At 32.6% G+C, this 24,637-nt stretch overlaps 1 protein-coding gene across 10 annotated transcripts in view; it reads right to left on the minus strand.

The window, feature by feature from the left end:
• Positions 1-24,637, minus strand: part of LOC119081248 (RNA-binding protein Musashi homolog Rbp6) — a 408,246-nt gene that overhangs the window by 372,527 nt on the left and 11,082 nt on the right. For all 10 annotated transcript variants that reach the window (XM_037189983.1, XM_037189980.1, XM_037189978.1 and 7 more), the window contains one exon: positions 7,458-7,498. In XM_037189983.1, coding sequence (XP_037045878.1) covers positions 7,458-7,498 — 41 coding nt within the window. The remainder of the gene's footprint in view (positions 1-7,457; positions 7,499-24,637) is intronic.

The raw sequence follows: 24,637 nt of genomic DNA on the forward strand, positions 1-24,637 counted from the left end.
ATACTATTTATGCGATTTGCTATTGACTAGCAAGGGACGCAACCTTCAGATCCAACTCCTGCTGGCACCCTTAAGTTAGTTTCCATTAGTACATTGGTACTGCTACTATATAGGGAACGTAAAAAGGACTCGTTTTTTTGCAGTTAAATTGCTGCCTCACATACGGTGGTGGTCAGAGTATAAATACTCAAACGCTGAACTATGTGATTATTCGATTTTTCACCTGGCTCTCATGAGCCGAAATAGTCCAGATCTAGAGTCTTTCAACGACCAGAGCCATCTCTTATGTGCAATTCAAATTATAATAAACTTTTAAAAACCATTTATGCCTATCAGCATCATAATAAGCAAAATTTGCAAACTTTGTTTGCCTCTGTGGCCTAGAACGTTGTATGAATCTCGGTGCAAACTGCGGTCTCGAGTCACAATTACACATCTAGATCCGAATAAAGTACTTTGCACTCGATGTCATAAATAACTATTTTACGTTTACGCTTTATAGTTTTTCGTAAATAGGCTCTTTATGAACGACCAAGCCAAAATGTACCAAAATCATAGCCGTTAAATTGTAAGCCTTAGGTCAAAAAGGTCTGTGGACCATTTGTTTATCATAAAAAAAGACTGCACATTTCATTTACTTCGGACCACTCGATAAAATCAACCAAAAAATTGACTCTGCCGCTTTTAATCCGTAGAGTCAGTGTTGTTTTAATTGTATTGAGTTTATTTTACTTGATTTTGATTACATTAAACGTCCTAAATCTACGGATTATTCCATGATCGCGAACATTTAGAAATGCTTCCTATCAATTCATGTGATATTTACCATACATTAGAATTCATTGGAACAATATGGAAGTAGTATATGTGCAGATTCTGCACCTACATCGGCAGTTGCATGAAAAAATGTGAACGATTAATATTCTGAAAAACTTCACCTTTACTTTTAATCAACCATTTTCAAGAAATGCTTTTCTTTACTATCCAGTTAAGGTTGTGCGAAGTAATTTATTCACTTACAACTAACCCATTTTACTATACCCCACAGCAAGATGAACTAATTGATAAAAACGATTTTTTGTAAGGAGTAAAGCGGAATTCACATTTTTCAGCTGCTAGACAATATGTTAAATGAAAATTTCAAGTATCAAACTTAAATATTCTAATGTTACATCAGATAAATCGAGTGGCCTCTTGTGCTGTAATAATTTCAATGCATTTTATAAAAAAAATTGCCTCATCTTCAACACACACTCCAACCGTTGAGTTCCACATCCTTGTGTAGTGGATTATGGAGTTGGATATACACCTCGTCTTACACGACAACGTTTCGGTATCATATTTGTGTGTGAAATGAATCGAGGTACATATACATTGAGTGAAAGCATAAAGAATGCCACATGATTCTTCTTGATTTGATTTTTTTAGGGCTTGCAATTCTCCTCACTGTTCATATATGTGGGGCTGCATCGTACTGCTATTGCATTGTCCTTTTAGCAATTTTTCTCTACTCAACGTTGATTGTGTAGAACTGTGCATTATTAAAGTGTATCCAATACTAACGTACATTGTACCATGTTCATTCGTGCAATACAAACGTTTTGCATCGTCAGCGAACTAAATACAAAAAATCTATCAAAGAGTGCACAGCTACTTTGTGGCATCATCATAATGCATACTTGGGCTATAGTGTCTCCCTTCCTATCTCATAATATAGCCAAAGTATTTGCAGCATTTTTGCTTTTTTTTTACTTCTTAAAATTTCACAAATTTGTTTGTTGTCTATTGGTTCAGTTAGGAACGATTTTTCCATCCCTAATGGGATACAATCACAATGGCGCAGTTATTGTCTCGTTCACTTGTTATATTGGGGTTTTTTGAGATTCTTCTCGGAAAGCATAAAACAAAAATACCACCACCATATACAACGGCAGTTCTTTTTAAGTTCTCCGAGCACTTCACTGTCAGCATTTTGACTATATGCGACTATGTAGCGTGATGAAACAATGCAGAGAAGTGTGTTCGTGCGAAATATAATCAATTTCTAATTTGGCGAGTAGATTTTTGCTCATCTTTTTTGTTGTGATCTTGGATGAAATATCAAATTAAAATCAAAGACATACTGCACATAAAACTTAAGCGGACAAAGTAGTTTGTTCAGTTCTTGCTTTTTCTAATTATATTTTTCAAGAGCTCTTAAATGTCTGATGAATTTTAAATCATTTTTGCTTTAAGCCGAAAAATTACTATTAAATGTCTTAATTCGTAATCGTTTTATGTAATAATTTACGTTAGCCCGTTACGATCGTGATTGAATTAATGTCACGTGGAATGAATTTATAAATGTGGAAAGTGAACCTTAGAACATAAATAAGGTTTCGAAGAAAGCTTTTAAGTTAAATGTATTGAACCGTATTTTTGGAGGTTGGCTTGAAAACGTACTACGGTCAAGAATTAATGTGATTATAACAAAAACAGGTTGAAGAGCATACAATCTCCACTAGAAATGTTTTCATTTTCTTGCTAACGTTCTAAAATGAAATAGTGTGACTGATTTGATTTTTTTTTCTGTTTCATTACCCACCCCAAATAGTATTGACCTTGGATTAATTGAATTAGGTGAAAGTCTTGCCAGTCAATGTGCTCGATGTTCTAAGTAATTGACGAGTCTAGCACTCCAAAGTCTTATACATATACAAGTAGATGTGAATTTTGCTTGTAATGCTTGTTCAAAAGAACAAGTTCATGACATGACAATTCAACTTTTTGGTAAAAGAATGCAGTACAACAAATTGTGTATAGCGTACGTCATATAATTTGACAATTAAAATCAATCTCCCCAATTACCAAACGCTAAAATCCATTCCTCAAAAACTGAAAGTAATCAGAGAAGATTCAAAGTGCAGTACGTACGTACTTGAGTAAATCATCATTTCTTTTGTTCTTTTATATATCTTCCTACAACATATAGTCTCTTCAACACTTCTGTTCAATATCATGTTACGAACACGTTGAATTCTAAAGGTAAATGGTTATGGTCACAAAAGTGTCTGACGACCGTGAAATAAACAAAAAAAAAACATGTTCTGTTTACACTCTTCTCATTTATATTATTGGATGGGATGTTTGCAGTAGCGATTTCTGAGTAACTAAATATGAATCATGTTTACCAAATTATAAACGCTGTATATATATTCACTACGCTATAAACCTCTTTTACATCCAAACACACATTTACTCTTCTTTTTTTCCCATCCAGCCAGCCTGTACGACATTAAAGAGCCAAACATTTTTTCTCTTTAACAAATTCCATTTTTTTCATATACAAATGAATAGCACACCGTACCCATGGAACATGCAAAGTCACAATACTGCGTACAACTAACTTGATTTGATAGGTATTCCCAACAATGTTTACAGGTAATTTTGATGCAATCATGTAATGAATATGAGACATTTTAATTCTGTGTGGCACATTCAGATACAGCGGGAATGATGAAATGAGAAAAATACAAATAAAAAAAATTTGTTCTTGTGTCGGTTTGTTGGGTATTTTGTTAATGAAAATGTTTTGTGGTAAAAAGAGTTAAAAAATTTCTGTTCTTTTTTCGATTTTGAAAGAGTTTTTGTGGTTCATTTTAATTAAATTTTATCTGAAACTTTTGTTATTTAGAGGTTTCGAATGGGATAGCTGTTAAATTTTACGTAAGGAAAAGTTTTTGAAATATAGGTTTGTATGCATGCTCTGTTCTTCCAGTGTAAGAGAAAAAAAGATGGATTTTTTTTTCAATTCAATAAAAACAATGTGAGTTTCCATTCACTTCAATACAGTATTTAGTGGACTACGTGTTCACCAATAATCTTTTCAGATACTCTTCAACTTCTGCAAGGAAGTAATAACATTATGTTGAGAAAGCAATGTGAAGCTGTTGTTCAGATAGAGATTTGATATATTTGGTGAATACGGAGTTCTCTTGCAATTTCGTAATTTTATCGGAATTATCTTACAGAACAAGTTCCCGACTCAATCAGTTCGTGACTTAAAAACAGAAACTCTTTCTAATAACATACTCGGTGAACATTACTCACATTCAGTCATGACAAATGTAATGAAGTACCGAGGTTCCAATAGGCGACACCCGACGACCTAATAGACAGAAAAAAGCTGCAAACCATACTACTGAAGTGGTGCGGTGAACATTAAAATATACTTCAAAGTCGTCAAGTCTTAAATGTTAAACACTTCACTACAAAAACCCCGTTTATGTGTTGTGTATGAGAAAATAAAATTTTTGCCGCAACGAAATAAAATGTAAACAAATTTTGTTTTATTATCTTCAACCAACGTACTCCAAGTGCCTTATCTTACATTACTTTGAAATTTGTTACTTTTGTGAATGTTTTGAGAACGAAAAAATCGTTTAAACTCTTATGTTTATTATTTTCACTTCGATTGTTTGTTTACTTCGGGTCGTATTTATTATGAGCACTTTTAACGAGAGAAATTTCAGACTTGAATACACCGCAATACCCACTTCTTCGTTCATGTTTTTTTTTTCTAAATCAACATTTTGTAATTTGGATTTCATGTGATATTGCATTTAACGAATTTGTGTAATGGTTTGGTGTTGTTCTATAAGCTTTCAAAGTGTTATAAAGATTGAGATGTGTTTCATCTTTACACAGTATTTTGTCGGTAATGTGTAATGTTACCTGTTATTCGTACAGTTTATTACTTTTGGTTGGAAGTAATCCGATCTTTAATCAAACAGTCTAAATTAATCTCTACTCGATTTTAGTTTTTGCTATTTGTCGAATTAAAAATGGCACCTATTCTCACTATAGTAAACACATCCTTTCAGAGTCGTTTAATGATCTGTTATCTTCGGGTAATAAGGTTTTATGCAGTAACAGATTTTAAGACTATACTGCAGTTCGCTTGCCGTTTCCAAAAGATTAAAAAATCGATAAGCTAATTAATGTCATTCTAAAACGCCCGAAATTCGCAATTAAAGTCACTTTGCATTTTACTGAACCAACTAAAACAAATCAATAAATTTAATTCCACACCTTTTCTCTACCTGTGAATTTAATAATAATCTGTTTGATGTTGTTATTGCTGTGATTAAACCAACAACATCAACTTAATATTCCATCAACATATTCAACCAGTGATCTCTGGTAAAGTAATCGAAAATGGTATATATATGAAATTCTATAAAGCAGTTATATCTGCGGACGATGTAAAATTCGTTCACACTGAAAACAGAAGCTTCACTGTTGGCTGTGATAATGCGAGTGGAGAGGAACCGAACACCTTTCTGTTAAGTGTTTAACCGCCCATTTTGACGATTTATTGATGCTTATAATTAATGAAAAAAAAATAAACGGATTGATGAAAGCTTTATTTAATTTACAAAACGTGCCTGCGGTTGAAAAAAGTCGGCAAGGTTGATTATTGTTTCGATTGATTTTGGTGAATTTTGGTGGTGCGGATTAATATTTGACAGAATTTCCGGGATGAAAAGTTTCTCCGATCCGACTGATTGTTTTGTAAGTGTGATACAGACGTAAATATGATCTATCATGGCATAACATTTTTTTTTCTAAAAAACGAAATTTAATTTATTCAATCAAATGAAACCTTGAAGTAGATCGTAAATCAGTTCAATTCAGTTATTCATATTTGCAACTATTACACTTATACGTGAATCTATCATCCAATTCATATCTATAAATGAACCAACGCGTCACGACGGATACAAGATGTGAATCAGTGAATGTGTTAGAATTTCCAAATTACCTTAAAATTGAATATCTTGACGTTACATTGCGACAGAAATGGGGGGAAAAAATGTCAGAGAAAATCGGTCATAATAAATTTCACATTTTTTTCACGCGTGGAAGTATTCGTTTACTCATTTTCTTATCGATATATTTTCACCTCTACAGAACCGTACATGTAGTTTGCATGCATGGCCGGGCTGTTTTAAAATTCCAAATTAATAAATTTGTGAGAAATGTTTTCTTCGCATTTTCAACAGGAACAAGTTATCGGTACACGTACACATTGAAATAAATTTTCTTTCAACTTAACATATTAGAATTACTTTGAATTTATGAGAATGAGTGTGTTATGGAATTGTTCGTTGGTATTTAATGTAGTAGAACTAAATAATGAATGGAAAATTGAACATTAAGTCAGATGGGGAATCGGATAATGATATTTGGAGTAATAAAATTAAGCTACAGCGAATATGAAATTTGGTCGAATATTACGGCGTCTTTGAACTATAGTTAATCAAATTTTTACCGTAAAACAAAACTGTTTATGTTAAAATCCGTGAGTCAGAGTTGTTTGAGTTCATTTACGTTTTACGATTCTAAGACCTTCAAGATTCTGAACAACCATTGTTTATTGCTTTGAGGTTTGTATTGAATCTCCAATGTTCCTCGCCCTACCTTATTTTGGAGTCTGGCTTCGGTGTAAATCTCAGTCACTTAGTGGCATATTTACTTTGTACATCTGAATCTCTAATTGATATTTTCTACATGGGAACGAATTGAAGCTACAGAAATTATATCAAATCTAAAATAGAAATACCTTTCCCTCTTATCCGCATCTAGAACGACAGCCATTCCGGCATAATTATTATTTCTGGTGGAGGTTACATAGCTGAAACCTGAGGTTACATTACTCAACCACCAGCTTTGCTTTCTTTATTTGAAAATAATATTAAAAAATTGAAACAAAGAAAATGTTTTACCATGAATGCCGTAAAACCGTACGCACCCTATATTTTTCTATCGCATTTCACCGTATTTCCCTTAAAGACATACTTCCGATTACGAAGGTGTGTTTGGTAAATATTAACCAAAACACTTTGCTCTATTTACTTTAAACATATTAAAAATAGATTGTCTCTAAAAACGAAAAGAAGAAGAAAGTCAAAGTAATTGAACTAAAAACGATAGCAAAATCCAAAAAACAAACAACCTTCAGGGCGACTGAGGATAGAACAATAAGCATATTAAAATACATATATTATGCGAAGTAAACAAGCCATTTCACATAAGAAGACGTTAAGGAATTTTCGTCAAAATAACAGCATTGATCTGATATTAGTCGGTCAGTTGTGACGAACAAGTAAATATTGTTTTGTATTAAAATCGTTAGACTGTGAACGTAAAGTGTTTACTGTAAGATTTAAATTTGATGAAGGTTTTTTGGATTTTTTAAATTGGTCTCAGGTTTAACCATTCACAGATAGTACGCATATCAGAAATATTTTAATCGTATGATTGCATGTTTTGTACGAAGCGTGGTAGTGACCCTGCTAAACAAAACATGTATAAAGAGTGTGTTTGAATTAGTGGACCAGTCAGTAAAACAGCTGAAGATTAGATATAAATTTGATTGACTTTGTCTGTACACAATTTCTTGCAAAAAAAATTACCTGGACTTGTTTGCCAACTCAGCCCTCCGATGAACATTTTCCTGAAAAATGAACAATAAAAAAAGATTTATTTATTTGAACAAGAACAATTATCATTTACTATTTAAAAAACAAATATAAGAAACTAGCTGTCGGTGGGATTTCTATTTTTCTTCTTCTCATTATTTCTGAAAAAAAAAATGTATTCGATTCAAACTTTTAAATATTTCTCTTTTTTCCTATAGTGAAACGCTTTTAGGCACCATTGCGTCGCAACGATGGTTACACGGAGAAACGCTTGAATATGACTCGAACAGAAAAGATGTATGAGACGTTATATAACATGGAACTGAAACATATATAAATCTCATTAAATTAATCCAGGTTCTTGGAAATTTATTATATATTTATGTGGAAAATTGTGTGAGATTAAGGGATTTATTCATTGGAATTTCTGGTTCATTATTTTGATAAACGAGGTTGGGCAATACTCGTGCTTAATACGTAGTGTTTTATATGTATTTTTCGTATGAAATATACGATGAATGAGAGGGTGTGTATGCGGAGAGGAAAAGGTGGCTCTAAAAAATTTTTTATGTTATTTCATCGTTTAGAAGATAAGGATGATGGTTTAGTGTAATAACAGCGATGTGTAGAGGAAAAAAAATTGGGTAAATTGAAATAATGTCGGATATAAAGTGAAAAGAAAGGTTTACATCACATTTTTATGGATGTCATGGCACTTGAGAAAGTACTCTATACGCCATACTATAGTGAAGTTATTTTTATTTTATTAAATTATATGATCATGTGATGAGTTAACATAAAAATAAACCGAACGTAAAGTTAGCTGGTGAATTTTTCTAACCGAAGCGCCAATTGATTACTTGAATATGGCTTGAATTGGTGATTTTGAATAGACCATTCACAATGCATTGGCTTCAATATCAGTCAAGGAGGATTTTTAGCCCCGTACGAAGTACTGGGGGCTTATAAGATTAATATGCCGTTTGTAACACGTCGAATTGGAAGCAGACAGTAAGGGCAAAGCATTTGGCTATGTTCATAGATGACGAATCAGCAATAAAAAAAATGTCCGTCCGTCCGTCCGTCCGTCCGTCCGTGACCCCTCTAGCTTGAGTAAATCACAACCTTTTTTCAAAATTCTTTTTTTCCCCGACTGGTATCGACAAAAGTAAGGTCAAGTTCGAAAATGGGCATGGTAGGGTCGGCCCCTCCAGAGCTAGGGCCCTATAGGTGTTTCTCAGTCTTTGGACGATATCTACCGAAATACGCACGCAATAGCTGCTTGTGATATATCAAATGAAAGGTATTGACGAGTAGAACAAAGTTGCTGAACATTGTTTTTGGGTAAGATGCAACGTGGCTTGTTGGGAGGGCTCAAAGGTCGTTACTCGGCCTTAAGTGTTTTTTGCACATAAATCGAGTAAATCTCATCCGATTTTGCTAGTTTAAGTTTTTTATGGAAGGTAATTGAATACCGAAAAGAACGTGACGAAAAAAGTTTCAAATTTGGGCCCTTGGACTAAGGCCGCTACTCGGCCCTAAGTGTTTTTTGCACATAAATCGAGTAAATCTCATCCGATTTTGCAAGTTTTTGTTTTATTTGAGAGATAATTGAATGCCGAATAGAATGATGGCAAAAAAAGTTTCAAATTTGGGCCCTTGCACTAAGGCCGCTACTCGGCCCTAAGTGTTTTTTGCACATAAATCGAGTAAATCTCAACCGATTTTGCTAGTTTTTGTTTCATTTGAGAGGTAATTGAATACCCAATGGAAAGTTGGCAAAAAATTTTGGGTTTCTAAAATAATGTCGTAAATTGTTGGTTTTGTTTGAGAGGTACTTCGTACGGGCTTTCGTAATTGCGCTACGCGCAATTTTAAAAATGAACACTTTCAGTAAATTTGACCGTGCCCAACTTAACTTGCATTTTGGTAACAGACGCATATTAGAGGGTTGTAGACGTATTAGGGTTCCGTGCGTATTACGGCTACGGACGTATTAACGTTACGGACGAAATAGGATTACGGGTCGTACGGGGCTAAGTCGCAGCAAACGCTCCGACTGTTCTGATGCCTTGTTTTTTTAAATTTTTAGTAAATGTTTTTTATTACGACTCGTACTTCAATGATGTTGCTCTTCAACTAAAGATTGATTATAATATAAAATGACATTCTATTGATCCATTTCATCTATAAAATTACAAGTACTTGCTGGAAACATCCAAACATCCTTGCTTCAGCATACACTTTTTAAAAACATAATCTTAATCTCCAATGACACATACTGAATCTATGAATCTACTGGTGTGGTCAATGAACTGTTAAAAATGGCGACGAATTTTTTTTTAATAAATGTACACGTTATTTCAATGGTTTACATCCTTGATAATTCTAATTTCCCGCGACTCTCTGTCGATCGAATTTAAAAGCTCGCAAATATAATAACGGATCAACGTAATAGTTTGAAGTTAGTAAAGTAGTGCCATGTTTTATTTGTGTTAAAAAAAACTGTCGATAAAATTGCAATAGACTAAACAATAAAACCGAGTATTTTTAGTTAGCTGTAAACGGTGATTGACATTTTAAGTCGCATTTCCGTTACCTTCCCTGTCAGTATTTTCAGTAAATAACAATAAACATAGTGATTCGCCTCAGTCATTTGATTATATTTGACATATTGTATCACGAAAAGCTGTGTGAAATCCACTATCCAGAATTCGTTATGTGTAGGTGTAGCATCTCATTGATGTGTTGTATCTTATTTACATTTCGCTGAAATATCATTGTTGGGTTGATAATGCAAGATATAACATCACAGGACCCTGACAAATGTACGACTGAGCGAAATGACGGATATTTCGCTTTGTTCGTATTAAAAGCTTTATTTACCTCCGGGTATTGAGTGCACTTCATTTCACAATGATTACCTTACGCTACGTTTGTGGAACTATTGTCCCGAAAGTCAGTCATAATTTTGTGAAAAATCCGTTTAAAAAAATGTGATAACAAAATAATCATCACGTAATTCTTTAAAGAATAGAACGCTATCGGTTGGCCTGTCTGAGAGCATATACTGTTATAAATATAAATGACATCACATTTGCTCTACATTTTCTTGTTAACGACAAAACATAATATTGGAAAATCGAGTGATATTCTTTTTGTCAGCGGACATTACATATTTTTTCTATTTTTTTTTTCTCGCATTATGATAGCAATATTTTCAGAGAAATTTTTATATAAAACATGCCAGCTAAATCATGTATAATGGATAAAGCTTTTGAATTGCATTTAACGATTCAATATGGAATCGAATTGGTTGTGTGTTTTATATTTTACGACCGATATTGTTTAAAAACTGATTTATAGGTGAATTTTTTATTCAGTAAATTTCAAGCTTACACTGAAAAATATTATTACATTATGGAACATGGATGTGCTTTTTTTGTCTTAACAAACGATTGTACTCGATATGATGCTGACAATGTAGTGCTGGTATATATCGTCAAGGTCTTCGACATAAATCTTTGACTATTTTTTTGTATTTCTGATTTATGTGTGGGAAGGAAATGTTTTCAAGATTTTTCGATTTGTACTCAATCTAGATAAATTTATGGTTATTCCTGTAATGATCTATACGAGAATAGTTTTTGATTGTTGCGGTCTTAGCCTGAGATTGGTGTGACTTTTTGCTCCATCATCTATTCAGAAGAGCTTGGGCACATAAGTCGAAACGAACCTCAAATAACAATATGTAGCATTAACGGAAGAACAACAATATCGTCGAAGTGAGTCGTTTTGGGATGAAATGAGTATGCTATTTTTGCATGCTTTGCCAATTCTACACTGCATAATATATACAGTAAGAAATGAGACTATTACACATATGTAATACATTGAGAGCGAGAACATAGTCATCTTATCTTTTCCATTCAACTCTGCATAATAAAAGCAGAAAACCATGGTCATAGCATAAGTATAGTTAATTTGAGTCGCATGTGGTCATTAATATTTCATTTTAAATGCACCATCGTAAGAAACACTGTTACGTGTATACGAGTACATACTTTCAAATATTGCACAACAATTGCACCTTCACCTACTCATAATACATCTTTTTTAGTATCGCAGCTCACATTGTAACAAAAAAGTTCTCGTTTATGTTTCGCAGGTATTATTTTAGTTTTTTTCTTTTCTTTTGCTGTAATTTATTCTCCTTACATGTTTTGCATTTAACATTACACTATTTTCTCATATAATCCGTTTCTTTTCTTCGTATTTTTTCTCTACTTTTGTAAAAATCACTGAATGCATTTTTCAGCTATTGTTTTGTTTCTTAACGATGTCAATCAAATGAATTAAAGATGGTTGAAGTCATCTAATAAAACTTAATGCACATCTAACTACATTGTATATAAATATATTTTGAATTATATTGTTAAATGACATGAGTTTTATTCATTGCACAATGTAATTTATTGTTCCCAACCAAACGCATCGGAATACTTAATTTCACTTAATCATTTCTGGGATTAAAAAACAGTTAATTTTGTAGTTTGATATTAAGTTTACAAATAAATGTAGAAGAAAGAACGTTTCAAACGCTCGTCGACTGTCGATACCAGAATTACTTGCATCAAACCGAATCTAATTTGATGCAAGACATAGAACATAACATAAAAGATAGTTTTAACACTTTGTATTTTTATTGAGAAACTTTTAAGTTTCTTACAATAAAATATATCGCCTTGCTTTTATTAAGGTGACATGTCAGACAATACGTGAAGTTTTTATTAACGAAATTACGTAATTTGATATTATCCATTGTTCTAGTTTTACGGTTGCACAAGTATGTCTTTCATTTCCACAAATTTGAGTAAAAAAATTAATTCATTTATTGTAACTGTGAAACAAGTGAACCTGAAGCTTGAACGTGCAATTTTAATGGATAATAAAATGTCCTGACTTAGCTTCATTTATTTCCTTAACACCTACATAAAAGTAAATCTGAGTTTGTCGTTTATTTCGTTCACCAAACATTTTGCAACCGACTGCCATTGCAATGAATATTTGGCTTGTTCAACCAATTTGGAAATGAAAAGGAAGCACCTACACAATTGTATCAGAAATATACATGAGTTCCATTTAAATGTATAATTCGGCAAAACTAAGTGTAAGGATCTGTAAGATCGAATAATTTTATTCCAAGTAATTCTATTTATTCCACTTGAGTAACCACATTAGTACAATCCTATGGTACGTGTGTACAATGATAGCGTCGACGTCGCATGTGAAATGAATAACATGAATTGGATTGAAATTGTTTATAATTCCACGGCAGCAATCAATCAATTTCTTTTAATAAAAGCTAATCATTGAGATTTCCCTGTGTCGTACAAAGAATATACGCACCAAACCTTCGAATGTTCTTAAAACAAAATTTCCAATTATTTTCCTTATCGTGATAAAAGTATATCCGATGGTACATTTCGTTCTTTGTATCCGCAAATATCAATTTATATTTCTTTCATCGAAATTTTGTAAATTTCTGACCCATTAAAATAGATTTTTGTTTAATCAAAATCTCTTTTTTATGTGCTTGTTATCAGCGAAAGAAAATCAAAATTAATCTACTTTTTAGCACATCTTATATACCCCAGCCATTAATATAGCTTAAAATGTAAATAACCCCGGCTCACGTTATATATAATACCAATTTGAAAAAAAAGAAGAAAAAATAATGAAAAATTAAATTTTTATGTATAAGTATTAACAAAGGGAAAAGTATTATTGCGATAAAAAAAAAGTTATACGACAACAAGTCCAAGTCGAAAGTCACGATTAAATTAAATTAATAAGTAGCCATCAGCATCCACATTTTTCAAGGAGTATGAAAGATAAGTGGTTCATTTAATGTGGGTTATTTAATTTTGTATTACATTATACAACTCGAGAAAAATTGTTTGAATGGCAAATTTTGCGATTTTCGTTGGCTTTTAGGCATCATACAGATAACGAGAATGAGATTGAAATGATTTACAAAGAAGGAAATTTCTGTATCTTTTTTCTTTGTCAAACACGCACACATTGAATATTTAATTTTCTTTTGAATGAATTTTTTTTCTTAATGCATAACTTGACATGGTTTATTTAGATATTCAAATCGTACAACAATGAGCGATATCATAGATAAATTCACAAAATATTAAGTGGAGGAGTCAGTTGTATTTTTCTTTTCTTTTTTTTGAAACAAGGAATAATAAATTCGTAAAAACAAATCCTAATGTGATTTTCAAAATTAAATATTCATGAAAATTTATTTAAACCCCAAACGTCGTTAGAGTAATTTTAGAGATTCATATTACGTGTTTAAATACTTAATACCGTTCGGTTAGATAACATCAAAAAAAATAACCTAGAGTCAATACTGGTAAAGCACTGTGGTGGCCGGTCGCTAGACAGTTGGCGGGAAACAATTTTGATATTTTTGAATATTAATCATCGCGAAGCCCTGAACAAGGTTCCACTAAAATTTTTGATGTTCATCCACGTTGTCTTTAGCAGTGGAACCCGTCCAGTATATAGAGCGTTTGATTGAAAATTCAAGGGACTGCAATTAGTCGAGAAACAGCGACTTTTTATAATTTATTTTGACAAATAAGCTTATTTTAAGAAAATAATTCTTCTACGACATATGACAAAAACACAATTTTATATTTTTAAAGTTGAAATGAAAATCTAAAAAGCTCTCATCAAATTGATACAACAATCGGCAATGTTATAACATGGCGATGTGTCTTTGTTATTGTTTATGTGAATTAGTAAATGAAAGTTCTAAACTGTTCTAAAAAACTTACAGTCTCCTGACAGGGTCTTGACAGTCTTTTTGAATATTTAAAAATATTGAGAAGAAAGTCGCACAAAATTATTAAAATGCTTTTTAAATATATTTCAATTATCATAAATGACATTCTGTAAACGCAGAATTGTTTTATTTTGTGTAAAGAATGTAACTTCAGGGTGTGTTTACCGGCTTTTCACTTGCACTCATGGGCCAAATTTTTGTACCATCGCTATTAGAATTCTAACCACTACCAATTGTCACCCCAACCAGTTTTCAATCACTCTCTCTCTCTCTCTGTCTCTCTCTCTGTCTCTCTCTCTGTACTGGATGAGATATGTTTCAATGGGCAATGAATGAAAATAAAAATTGTTTGGGGAAAAACATTAGAAAAATATTAGAAGTGCATACAAATGCTCAATTAAAGTTTATTCAACCACATCGTGGTAAATTGCAAATTTTGAAGAATGCAGATTTTAGTTGAGTTGATTATATTAATTCATTAATTTAGTGTCTTCGTCTGAGGTACTAAGTCATTTATTTTTGTAAATTATCGTAAACAAGAGTGTAAAATTACGAAAATTTGTAATTTCAGCCACTAATGATGACCTCGAATTGAGCAACATCGATAAACATTTTCGAATATATTAATAATGAGACGTCGTCGAGCTGTACAGTTTGAACATTCAATTTTTGTTTCTAAAATCATCGGCCGCCGCATCGATTTTCACATTGGCTATGGTGGATGAGAGAGATATCTCCCAACCAAATAAACCGAATATGAGATCCGATTCAATTTTTTTACTTTCAATTCGACTATCCACGTCTACTCTCATTAACATTTGATAATCTCTATTTCGCATGCAATATGCAATCAACAAATTGCCTTCACTCTGGTCGTTACTATTAAATTCTTAAAGTGAAAAAATATCTACAATCAAATTCCTTTTCTTTATAAACTATTCAGTGCATCAACCCTTAGGCACATTTATTTCGTAAAAATAACCCATATATTTTAACAACGCCACCTCTATAGAAACCCAAATCAATTATGAGAACATAACAAAGTACAAGAAACCGAATTATGCAATATAGCATTTTCATACCAAAAAAAGAGACGATGAAAGCTTTCGTCCACCAATACACTTTGTTTCATATTATGTTGCTGTTTTGCTTTCGTCTTCTTATTTATTTCAATGCATATAGTTATAGTATACAAATGTCTATATATACGGAGTAGGTACTATACATTAAACATATGTAATTTTTGCATGTTTATGTCTACTATAATATTGAGACGATGATGATGATAATGATGATGATGTACATTGCACTTATACTCATTATGTTATGGCAACAACATGTATTAAGAATCATAAAAAATATGAACGAAACGGAGTAAAAAAGAATTACTATGTATAAAAGATTTTTCATTCATAATACCCGCAACCAAACAATGAAAATGATTATAGCCGTCGTGCATGATTGCACACATAGTTTCATACATATAAAAAAAAATCAACAAATATATACGACCAATACACAGCATATTTTATGGTATATGATATGTATTTGCGAAAAGAGAAAAATTACAAAACGAGGAGCCTTAAACAGAACGATTTCAACAAAATGAAAATGTTGCTGAAGAGAATTTTTTGTGTTTAACACGAGATTTTTTTTTCGTTACTTTTAAATCCTATTTTTCGTTTCAACATTAAATGCAAATTTTGGTTTAATTGTTATTTACACACAGTTATGCCTTTTCTTTTAAAATGAATGGTTTTTTACCAGCTCACATAATTCATCATGCAGACAATGCAATAAGAAACTGTGTAATATATAAATACGAATATTATCGCATTATGAAAAAAATCATTTACCGGAATGAAACTAAACTCTCTCAGAATTTGAATCCGAAAATTCGGAGAATTTAATTGTTTGGCTTTTGACTAATTATTTTGATTTGATACTGACCTATTTTCCTGTTTTATGACGTTTTTATCATGATAGAAAGCAATTTCAAGGTTTTCATTGTAAGGAAATTTGGTGTGATTTGTCAAGACAATTGAGTTCATCTGGCTAGTTTTGCTGAACAGCAGTGTCAATATTCAATTCATATGTCTGACGTTGTTATATGTATAACATCATTTCATTGAAAATAGCGATTTTAAAAAGGGATTGTCATCTGTTATCGACAACAACGATAACTAGCTGAGGCTAGTGTTCCTTCATATTGTTAAATGTATGGTTCAAGAAGTGCAAGATCTGACATCTAACTCTAAGCCATAGTTTAACCAAAAGAGGTGGCAGATTTAATCTCCTTTTGGTGTCGTTTATGAAAGATTATTTCGAGTATTTTACGGTCTATTCCAAATTGAAAAATCTAATCACATAACGGAACCCGTATACCCCTGTAAGACCTGGTGTGTTATGTAAATCTTTCCTCAAGTTATTGGTCTAACGATTCCTATTTCGACTGCCATTGAAGGCAATCCATTTAGACTACAAACACGATTTATGACTAATCTCAAACCACTTCTCTTTCCTGGATTGGCAAATCAGCATAAGAATGCAAAGGAAATGAACTCTTAATCTTACAAATGTGTATCAGCGTAAGACGATTCTATGGAAAATTAAAAATTAAAATGAAAAAAGAAAAAAAAATTGTTTTAAAAACATTGTAATATTCTCAGCCATTGTGACACATGTCAATTACATGTCAACGTCTTTCTATATTTATACTCTACAGCATTCACATAATTTACTAAGGCACCAACTGGCATTATCGTATATATTCGAAGAAAACCAAATTATTCTACACGATAGAAAAATATAAACCAATTTTCTCGCTACTCTAAAAGCAGTGCACAGACATTTTTTCTTTCTTTCCATTTCGAATAGAAGATTTTGAAAATATAAAATTATTCAGGAAATTGAAAACATCAAATTGTATGCGTTATTACCGAAACGGAGCAGAATTTTCGTATATTTACTTGTTATCAGCATTGGAACATTCACTTTTTTCTCTTCTTTATATTCGTTTAGAATATTCGCGCGCCGTTTTCCACGCCCACTCCATTTATAAAGATCCCATTATAACCTGTTGCTGTGGATCATAAAAGTATTCTTTTTATATTCATCACGTGCCGATGACAAAACACGCATATTTCGTATTTAGATTGTCGTTTTGTTACAACCACATCCCACAGCGACCATAATACTGAAATCTCGCGCGCGAAATGTTTGTATGCCTCGGCATTATACTATGCAATTTATAATATAAATTTCATTGCCCCCCAAGGGCTCCCAGTGCAATAAAGTTATTATAGCGAAAGTGTAAATAGATATCACACATACGACTCACATAACATTGGATTCATTCACAATTTCAAGTGTTTTCTTAATTAAAAATATTTTTTCCCATTATTCGCAAAGTTTACATTTAATTGCATCACACTCGACAATCATGACCTAGGATAAAAAAAGTACGATTAACAAAAGTTTACTGTCATCCGTCGTTTTTGGTATGTGTAGAATCGAGTGTAGCATACACCGTTGTATGCACATTCCGAACCGAACCGATCCAATCGCAATAGAAGTTAGGGTATCATAGTTTCACAAACGAAATTGTTGCTATACGAAATTTACAGCGGGTCCACCAAATTACAGCTTGTCATCGCCATGGCGTTGCTGAACAGCGTTAATCAATAAACAAATATATTATTTGAATAATCAATACAAACGAATCACTATGTTTGATAGCCTTTACCATATAGTTGTATTTATAGTATACATTGTAGGGGCACTAGATAGTTGACACTATGAACATTCGTTTTGTGCTCGGTTATAAATGGTTATCGCATCACTTTTTCGATTCAGTGTATCTCTTTGTGACATATATTCTTTCATTATCGTAGTGTTGTATTTTTATTCGTTTTAAACATCGTTCAACCATAAATTTTAATTTTAAATGAACGTTTCCACGAGTTGATTCATTCGTAATAATTTTCAAATGAATGCAGAGGAGAAAATTCAGTGAAATCAGGACTGTATTTAGGTAGACAATAATGTGACTCTATTAAAAGAATAAAGAGGATGTGTTGGTCCACCGTTTCGATTCGAGAACTGTCTGTTATTATTTGTTGTTTGGTCTTTGCCTAAGGTGTCCTAATGAGTATTCAAATACGACAGTCACTTATGTGATAATTGATTGGTTGATTGGTAACCAAAATCTTCAAAATATTTTCCTCTATACTCAGTTGTTGTTAATTTAAAGAATCTACTTGAATTTAAAGATCATTAAGTTGTTGATTTGTTCAAAATATGAAAAAAAAACTCGATTAAGAATGTTACGAATAAATGTGAAAGAGACGGAACATACGTTAAAAGAATACACTAAACTAGTGCAAATTATTCTGAATGTTGTATTGCTTCGGACTTTCACCGAAAGATGTCGGAATCAATTTTTATGTATGAAGACTGTAAAGATGATATGATAAATTGAGAACTTGGAATCACAGTCCAGTGGTTTGGTTCGTAGAACGCTTGCTTCATAAGCAAGAGGTCCATGGTTCAAATCTCGTTGGACGCATTAAACAAAAAATTTATTTCCAAGTTCTCAATTTCTCGTATCATCTTTACAGTCTTCATGCATATACATTAAACTAGTGAATAAAGGTATCAGGCTAAGATATTGAGCCCGAATAAATCAAACAAAGGAAGTAAAAGAATACGAGAAAGGACGTCACGAAAAGTGAGAAGTAATACTGATTCAAAAAAAAATTCTCAACTACGAAGAAGAAACGAGCGACTTATATCATATAGCACAACGCTAATGTTTTAATTATATATTAAAGACACAAACGAGTCTTAACCTCATACTACTCCAACATTCGAAAATTTACAGTTGTGTTGTGAAGGTGAAGGTAAACATCGTGGTTATAGCGATGAACATTTTTTTTTTCCACACTTACGCATTTCCTTTTTTTGTTAGTTTTCCGAAATTAGAGAATTAAATTACGGTGTGGTGACGCTCTGCTCAGAAGAGAAGGAAAAGAATCAGAGACGAATACCAGAACACGAAATTTCGGTAATTATCTGTAAGACGGGAAATGTATCAGTTTTGCTATTGCTATACCAGTATGAATAATGATCATACGGGTGCTCGGCTGATATGTCGACGGAAGTTATGATCTACGGAATAGCTGTAATTATCCTTCAAAGCAATATGCTGCGTAAAAATTAAATTACCATGTTCAAACAGCCAGATAGAAAAAAGAGCTCCTCTCCATGGAATTTCAATTAAAAAGAGAACAGCATCAACAATTGAATGCATTAATGAATTAACTGACTTTTAACGTAAGCAATTTGTAAGTTTTTTTCAACGACCGACGTATTGTATATCTATACGTACGGATAATGCTATATAATAATAACGAATTGAAAATCACACACATAACAGAAAATAAATAGCAAATTTATTATTTCCATCCAATACAAAAGCATTTTAAAATTAATTTGAATTAAACTCAATTGAAAATGATGATAGACAATAGCACGCAAACGTCACGAATATTGTAACTAATTTGTCTCTTTTACAATATAAGCTAAAATAGAACATGTGCGCTAGACTTGGATTGGTCCGTGAATTTTCATTCAGTATATCATAAAGTATAGTTGTGTATCCATATCTATATTGAGTCGAATTCATTCAAGAGAATTTTTTCTGTGAATTCGACGGTATATCATTCTTAATTAATGTATTCTATTTTAAAGTTGATTTCAATTAATCACAGACATTTTATTTATCGATTTATATTAATGAAAATTTTAATTACATTGGAAGTATTTTATCGTAAATACACAAGCGGTTTCGCTTTGGAACATGGATGTTAATGAGTGTAAATTATTACATTAGTTATTAGTGGAACCAAAACTTATTTGGATTCGATACATTTAGGTAATGTAATAGTGTAGTTGATGACGTAAATTAGTTTGCCTCCATCACATGTGAAAGACTTTTCATCATTTTGTCTGGAAATATTAAATGTTTTACATATCCTATCTCGTAACATGTTGCATCTCACATGCCCAGACTTTTTCTCGCGTTCGTCATTTGGAAAGGACCCATTGCAGGAATTTGTGATGTGATCTGAATTATGGGTAAATTCATAAGACATAATTTCTTCAGGGCTTAATGGGGTATTGAACAACCTCAATAACCAACATCATGCAGAGAGTTTAAAATTCTCTATAGAGCTTGCAGGTAGATCTTGCTGCACAGCTTGACGTTTTCGGAAAATCACTAAACCGTACTATAGAAATGGCATGACTTAGGTATTGTATTTTTAAAGCATTTAAAGTAGGGATCACTCAACATTCAATAATTCCAATAATTATGGAATATGGTCTTTGATATAAGATACGGGCTCGTAATCCATAAACGGTAGAATTGAAATGTTTTTCACATTCAATTTGGCGATGTAAATTACAGTATTACCACATATTTAAATAGTGATAAAGCGCATTTTTCCACAGCAAAATGTTTTCTATCTCATGTAAGGCCATTTTTCCCGTTTTCCCGATCATTAATAGTAAATGACAAACCACATGTTCGTATGATGTTACATTGAAATTTAACAGAGCAGATAAAAAAGTATTTATTTTTACGTTCGGTAAGCGTATATTATTTGTGAATGTCTAAAAATAACATTCAAACCGATTCTACTTTCAGGAGGTTATTTACATATATAATATTAATGATCGATTTTTGACTCCGGGTTTACAGTCATTCTGATATATGAGCACCAACTATTCAAAGACTTGGTAAAAACTAATGAATTTCTAAAATGATTTTTTTTACAGATTTTTGATAATTTCAATCCGACGAAAGACTGAAAGAACTGAGGGAAAATTCAAAAGCAATCGGCGAAATTAATAGTTTTTTGTGTGAAATTTGTGAATTTGTGATGTTAATAAACACATAAAAAGCCATTTACATAATTAGTCCCATTAATACCTATGACATTTTACCCAAAAACGTGAGGTCAGTTTATTTTTACTTCACGGCGCCAAAACTTTACCTCAAGTTTCTGAATTTTAGTACTTGCATCACCGATTGCATTAGGTACTTCGCGATTTAAACGTTTATACAGTGTCGTTTCTGGAAAATAAATGTCCTAGGAATTATAATCATGGCCCTACGTTAGTGAAGGGCCGTGACGCAAGTCCGTTCACACTGAAAAATTTGACAAAAATTTTTTTCCGCAGGACTGAGGAACATATATACACGAACTTTTTGACTTTTCCCCCTTTGCTCCTACTACCCCCAAAGTATTTTATTCATAATCTGTGCGTCCATACGAGTTCAACGAGCTATCACACGCCTCATAAGGTTAAGATTTGGCCAAGATATTAAATTTCAAAACTTGGAAATTTGTAGAAATTTGTATGAAGAAATGGATTTTCATGCATTTTGAAATTGATGAATTTTACCAACCTTTGTTACTTTGTTACTTTGTTACTTTGTTACGGCGAAACTTTTTAATTTACCGGTGGATTTGGCTGAAATTTTCAGGGTATGTTAAGGACGTAATTCTAAGAAACTAATTTGAAGGAATTTTTATAAAAGCTTATAATTTCGGAGCTATGAGCGTTTTAAGGTATTGAGCTATGGGGCCTATAACTCAGAAAATATGGCAGATATAAAGTTCGTTTAAAAGACAAATTTATAGAGTTTCAGATTTCAGTCGACACGTGTTTCATGGTTTTCCAAAAAAGTCGTCTATTTGGGAGCTATGAGCGTTTTAAGTGCGAGCTATGTCAGCCATAACTTGGAAAATACTGCAGATAGAAACCTCGTGTAAAAGACAAAGTTATAGAGTTTTAGATTCTAGTCGATACGTGTTTCATGATTTTCCTAAAAAGTCGTCTATTTGGGAGCTATGAGCGTTTTAAGTGCGAGCTATGTCAGCCATAACTCGGAAAATACTGCAGATAGAAACCTCGTGTAAAAGACAAAGTTATAGAGTTTTAGATTCTAGTCGATACGTGTTTCATGGTTTTCCTAAAAAGTCGCGTATTTGGGATCTATGAGCGTTTTAAGTGCGAGCTATGTCATCCATAACTCGGAAAATACGGCAGATAGAAACCTAGTGTAAAAGACAAAGTTATAGAGTTTTAGATTCTAGTCGATACGTGTTTCATGATTTTCCTAAAAAGTCGTCTATTTGGGAGCTATGAGCGTTTTAAGTGCGAGCTATGTCAGCCATAACTCGGAAAATACTGCAGATAGAAACCTCGTGTAAAAGACAAAGTTATAGAGTTTTAGATTCTAGTCGATACGTGTTTCATGGTTTTCCTAAAAAGTCGCGTATTTGGGATCTATGAGCGTTTTAAGTGCGAGCTATGTCATCCATAACTCGGAAAATACGGCAGATAGAAACCTCGTGTAAAAGACAAAGTTATAGAGTTTTAGATTCTAGTCGATACGTGTTTCATGGTTTTCCTAAAAAGTCACGTATTTGGGATCTATGAGCGTTTTAAGTGCGAGCTATGTCAGCCATAACTCGGAAAATACTGCAGATAGAAACCTCGTGTAAAAGACAAAGTTATAGAGTTTTAGATTCTAGTCGATACGTGTTTCATGGTTTTCCTAAAAAGTCGTCTATTTGGGATCTATGAGCGTTTTAAGTGCGAGCTATGTCATCCATAACTCGGAAAATACTGCAGATAGAAACCTCGTGTAAAAGACAAAGTTATAGAGTTTTAGATTCTAGTCGATACGTGTTTCATGGTTTTCCTAAAAAGTCGTCTATTTGGGAGGTATGAGCGTTTTAAGTGCGAGCTATGTCAGCCATAACTCGGAAAATACTGCAGATAGAAACCTCGTGTAAAAGACAAAGTTATAGAGTTTTAGATTCTAGTCGATACGTGTTTCATGGTTTTCCTAAAAAGTCGACTATTTGGGAGCTATGAGCGTTTTAAGTGCGTCAAATTTTCGATTTTCGTCAAATTTTCTATTTTTATCAAAGAGATCAAAGAGAAAGTTATACAATTATGTAAGAAGAATATTTTCGTTCAAACTGCACAATATGATTGTCTATTATCTGCGACCAAATTCTAAAAAAGCACAACTTACAAAAGAGCTGATATCGCCCAAAACCACTTACAGTGGAGGTGTGACGCAAGTCCTGTTATCCACTTACAAAAGAACTGATATCGGTGTAGGTGACGCTTACAGGTTCGACACGCAAAAAGGTATGCGTCACAAATGGCAGCTGATGAGGAAAGTACGCGAAAGTTTTATCAACAAAAATTTACCAGAAAAATTTTAGGAAGATAATTATAATAAAAAAGTTTGCGTCACAAGTGGCAGATGTTGAGGAATGAAAATTTTAAAAATTGTGAAATATATTCCTTTAAAAAATGGAATTCAAACAGAAGAAAGCCGAATCATCTGCCACTTTTTGACGCAAACTTTTTTATTATAATTTTCTTCCTAAAATTTTTCTGGTAAATTTTTGTTGATAAAACTTTCGCGTACTTTCCTCATCAGCTGCCATTTGTGACGCATACCTTTTTGCGTGTCGAACCTGTAAGCGTCACCTACACCGATATCAGTTCTTTTGTAAGTGGATAACAGGACTTGCGTCACACCTCCACTGTAAGTGGTTTTGGGCGATCTGACATTATTAAAAATTGACGGTGTAGTTTAACATTCTCCTTTTCGCTTATATCATAAAATATCGTATTGACTGACATATGAGTTCAGTCTCGATACTACTTGTCAAAAAAAAATTGTTGCCACGTTCCAAAAGACTGAATATTACTTGATTTTAAGAAATTTTGAGCGAGGGGGAACTAGAAGAAATATTTCACCATAGCTTGAGGGTTCATGTTTCATATTAGAAGTTTAGGAGTCAACAATTATTACGAAGAACTAGTTTTAGCTGTTTCTTCGACATAGCAACAAGAAAAATAAGCGATTACCTACGGGTAATAAGTCCTTACTCCTTACAGTACAATGAATAATAAAACAAATGAAGTAAAATATTTTGTGTCAAACACTTAGTGATACTTTGAACAATCGAAGTAATAGATTTAAGCGGTATACCGCGATATGCTTTTTTTAAAGGTTACTGATGTGTATGAACATCTCGACTTTTGTCACAATTCAATGTCAACTAAAAGGTTCTGACAATTTTTATCTCAATAACTATACTTAGTTTCATACACAGTTTTCTTAAAACCTTAAAATTTTCATTTTTATATGAATATTCATGAAGACACCTTTGGATATTTTATGAGCTTCCTAACTCAATATCTATTGTTGAAA

Source organism: Bradysia coprophila, unplaced genomic scaffold (genome assembly GCF_014529535.1).
Source record: "Bradysia coprophila strain Holo2 unplaced genomic scaffold, BU_Bcop_v1 contig_358, whole genome shotgun sequence".
NCBI classification, from domain to species: Eukaryota; Metazoa; Arthropoda; class Insecta; order Diptera; family Sciaridae; genus Bradysia; species Bradysia coprophila.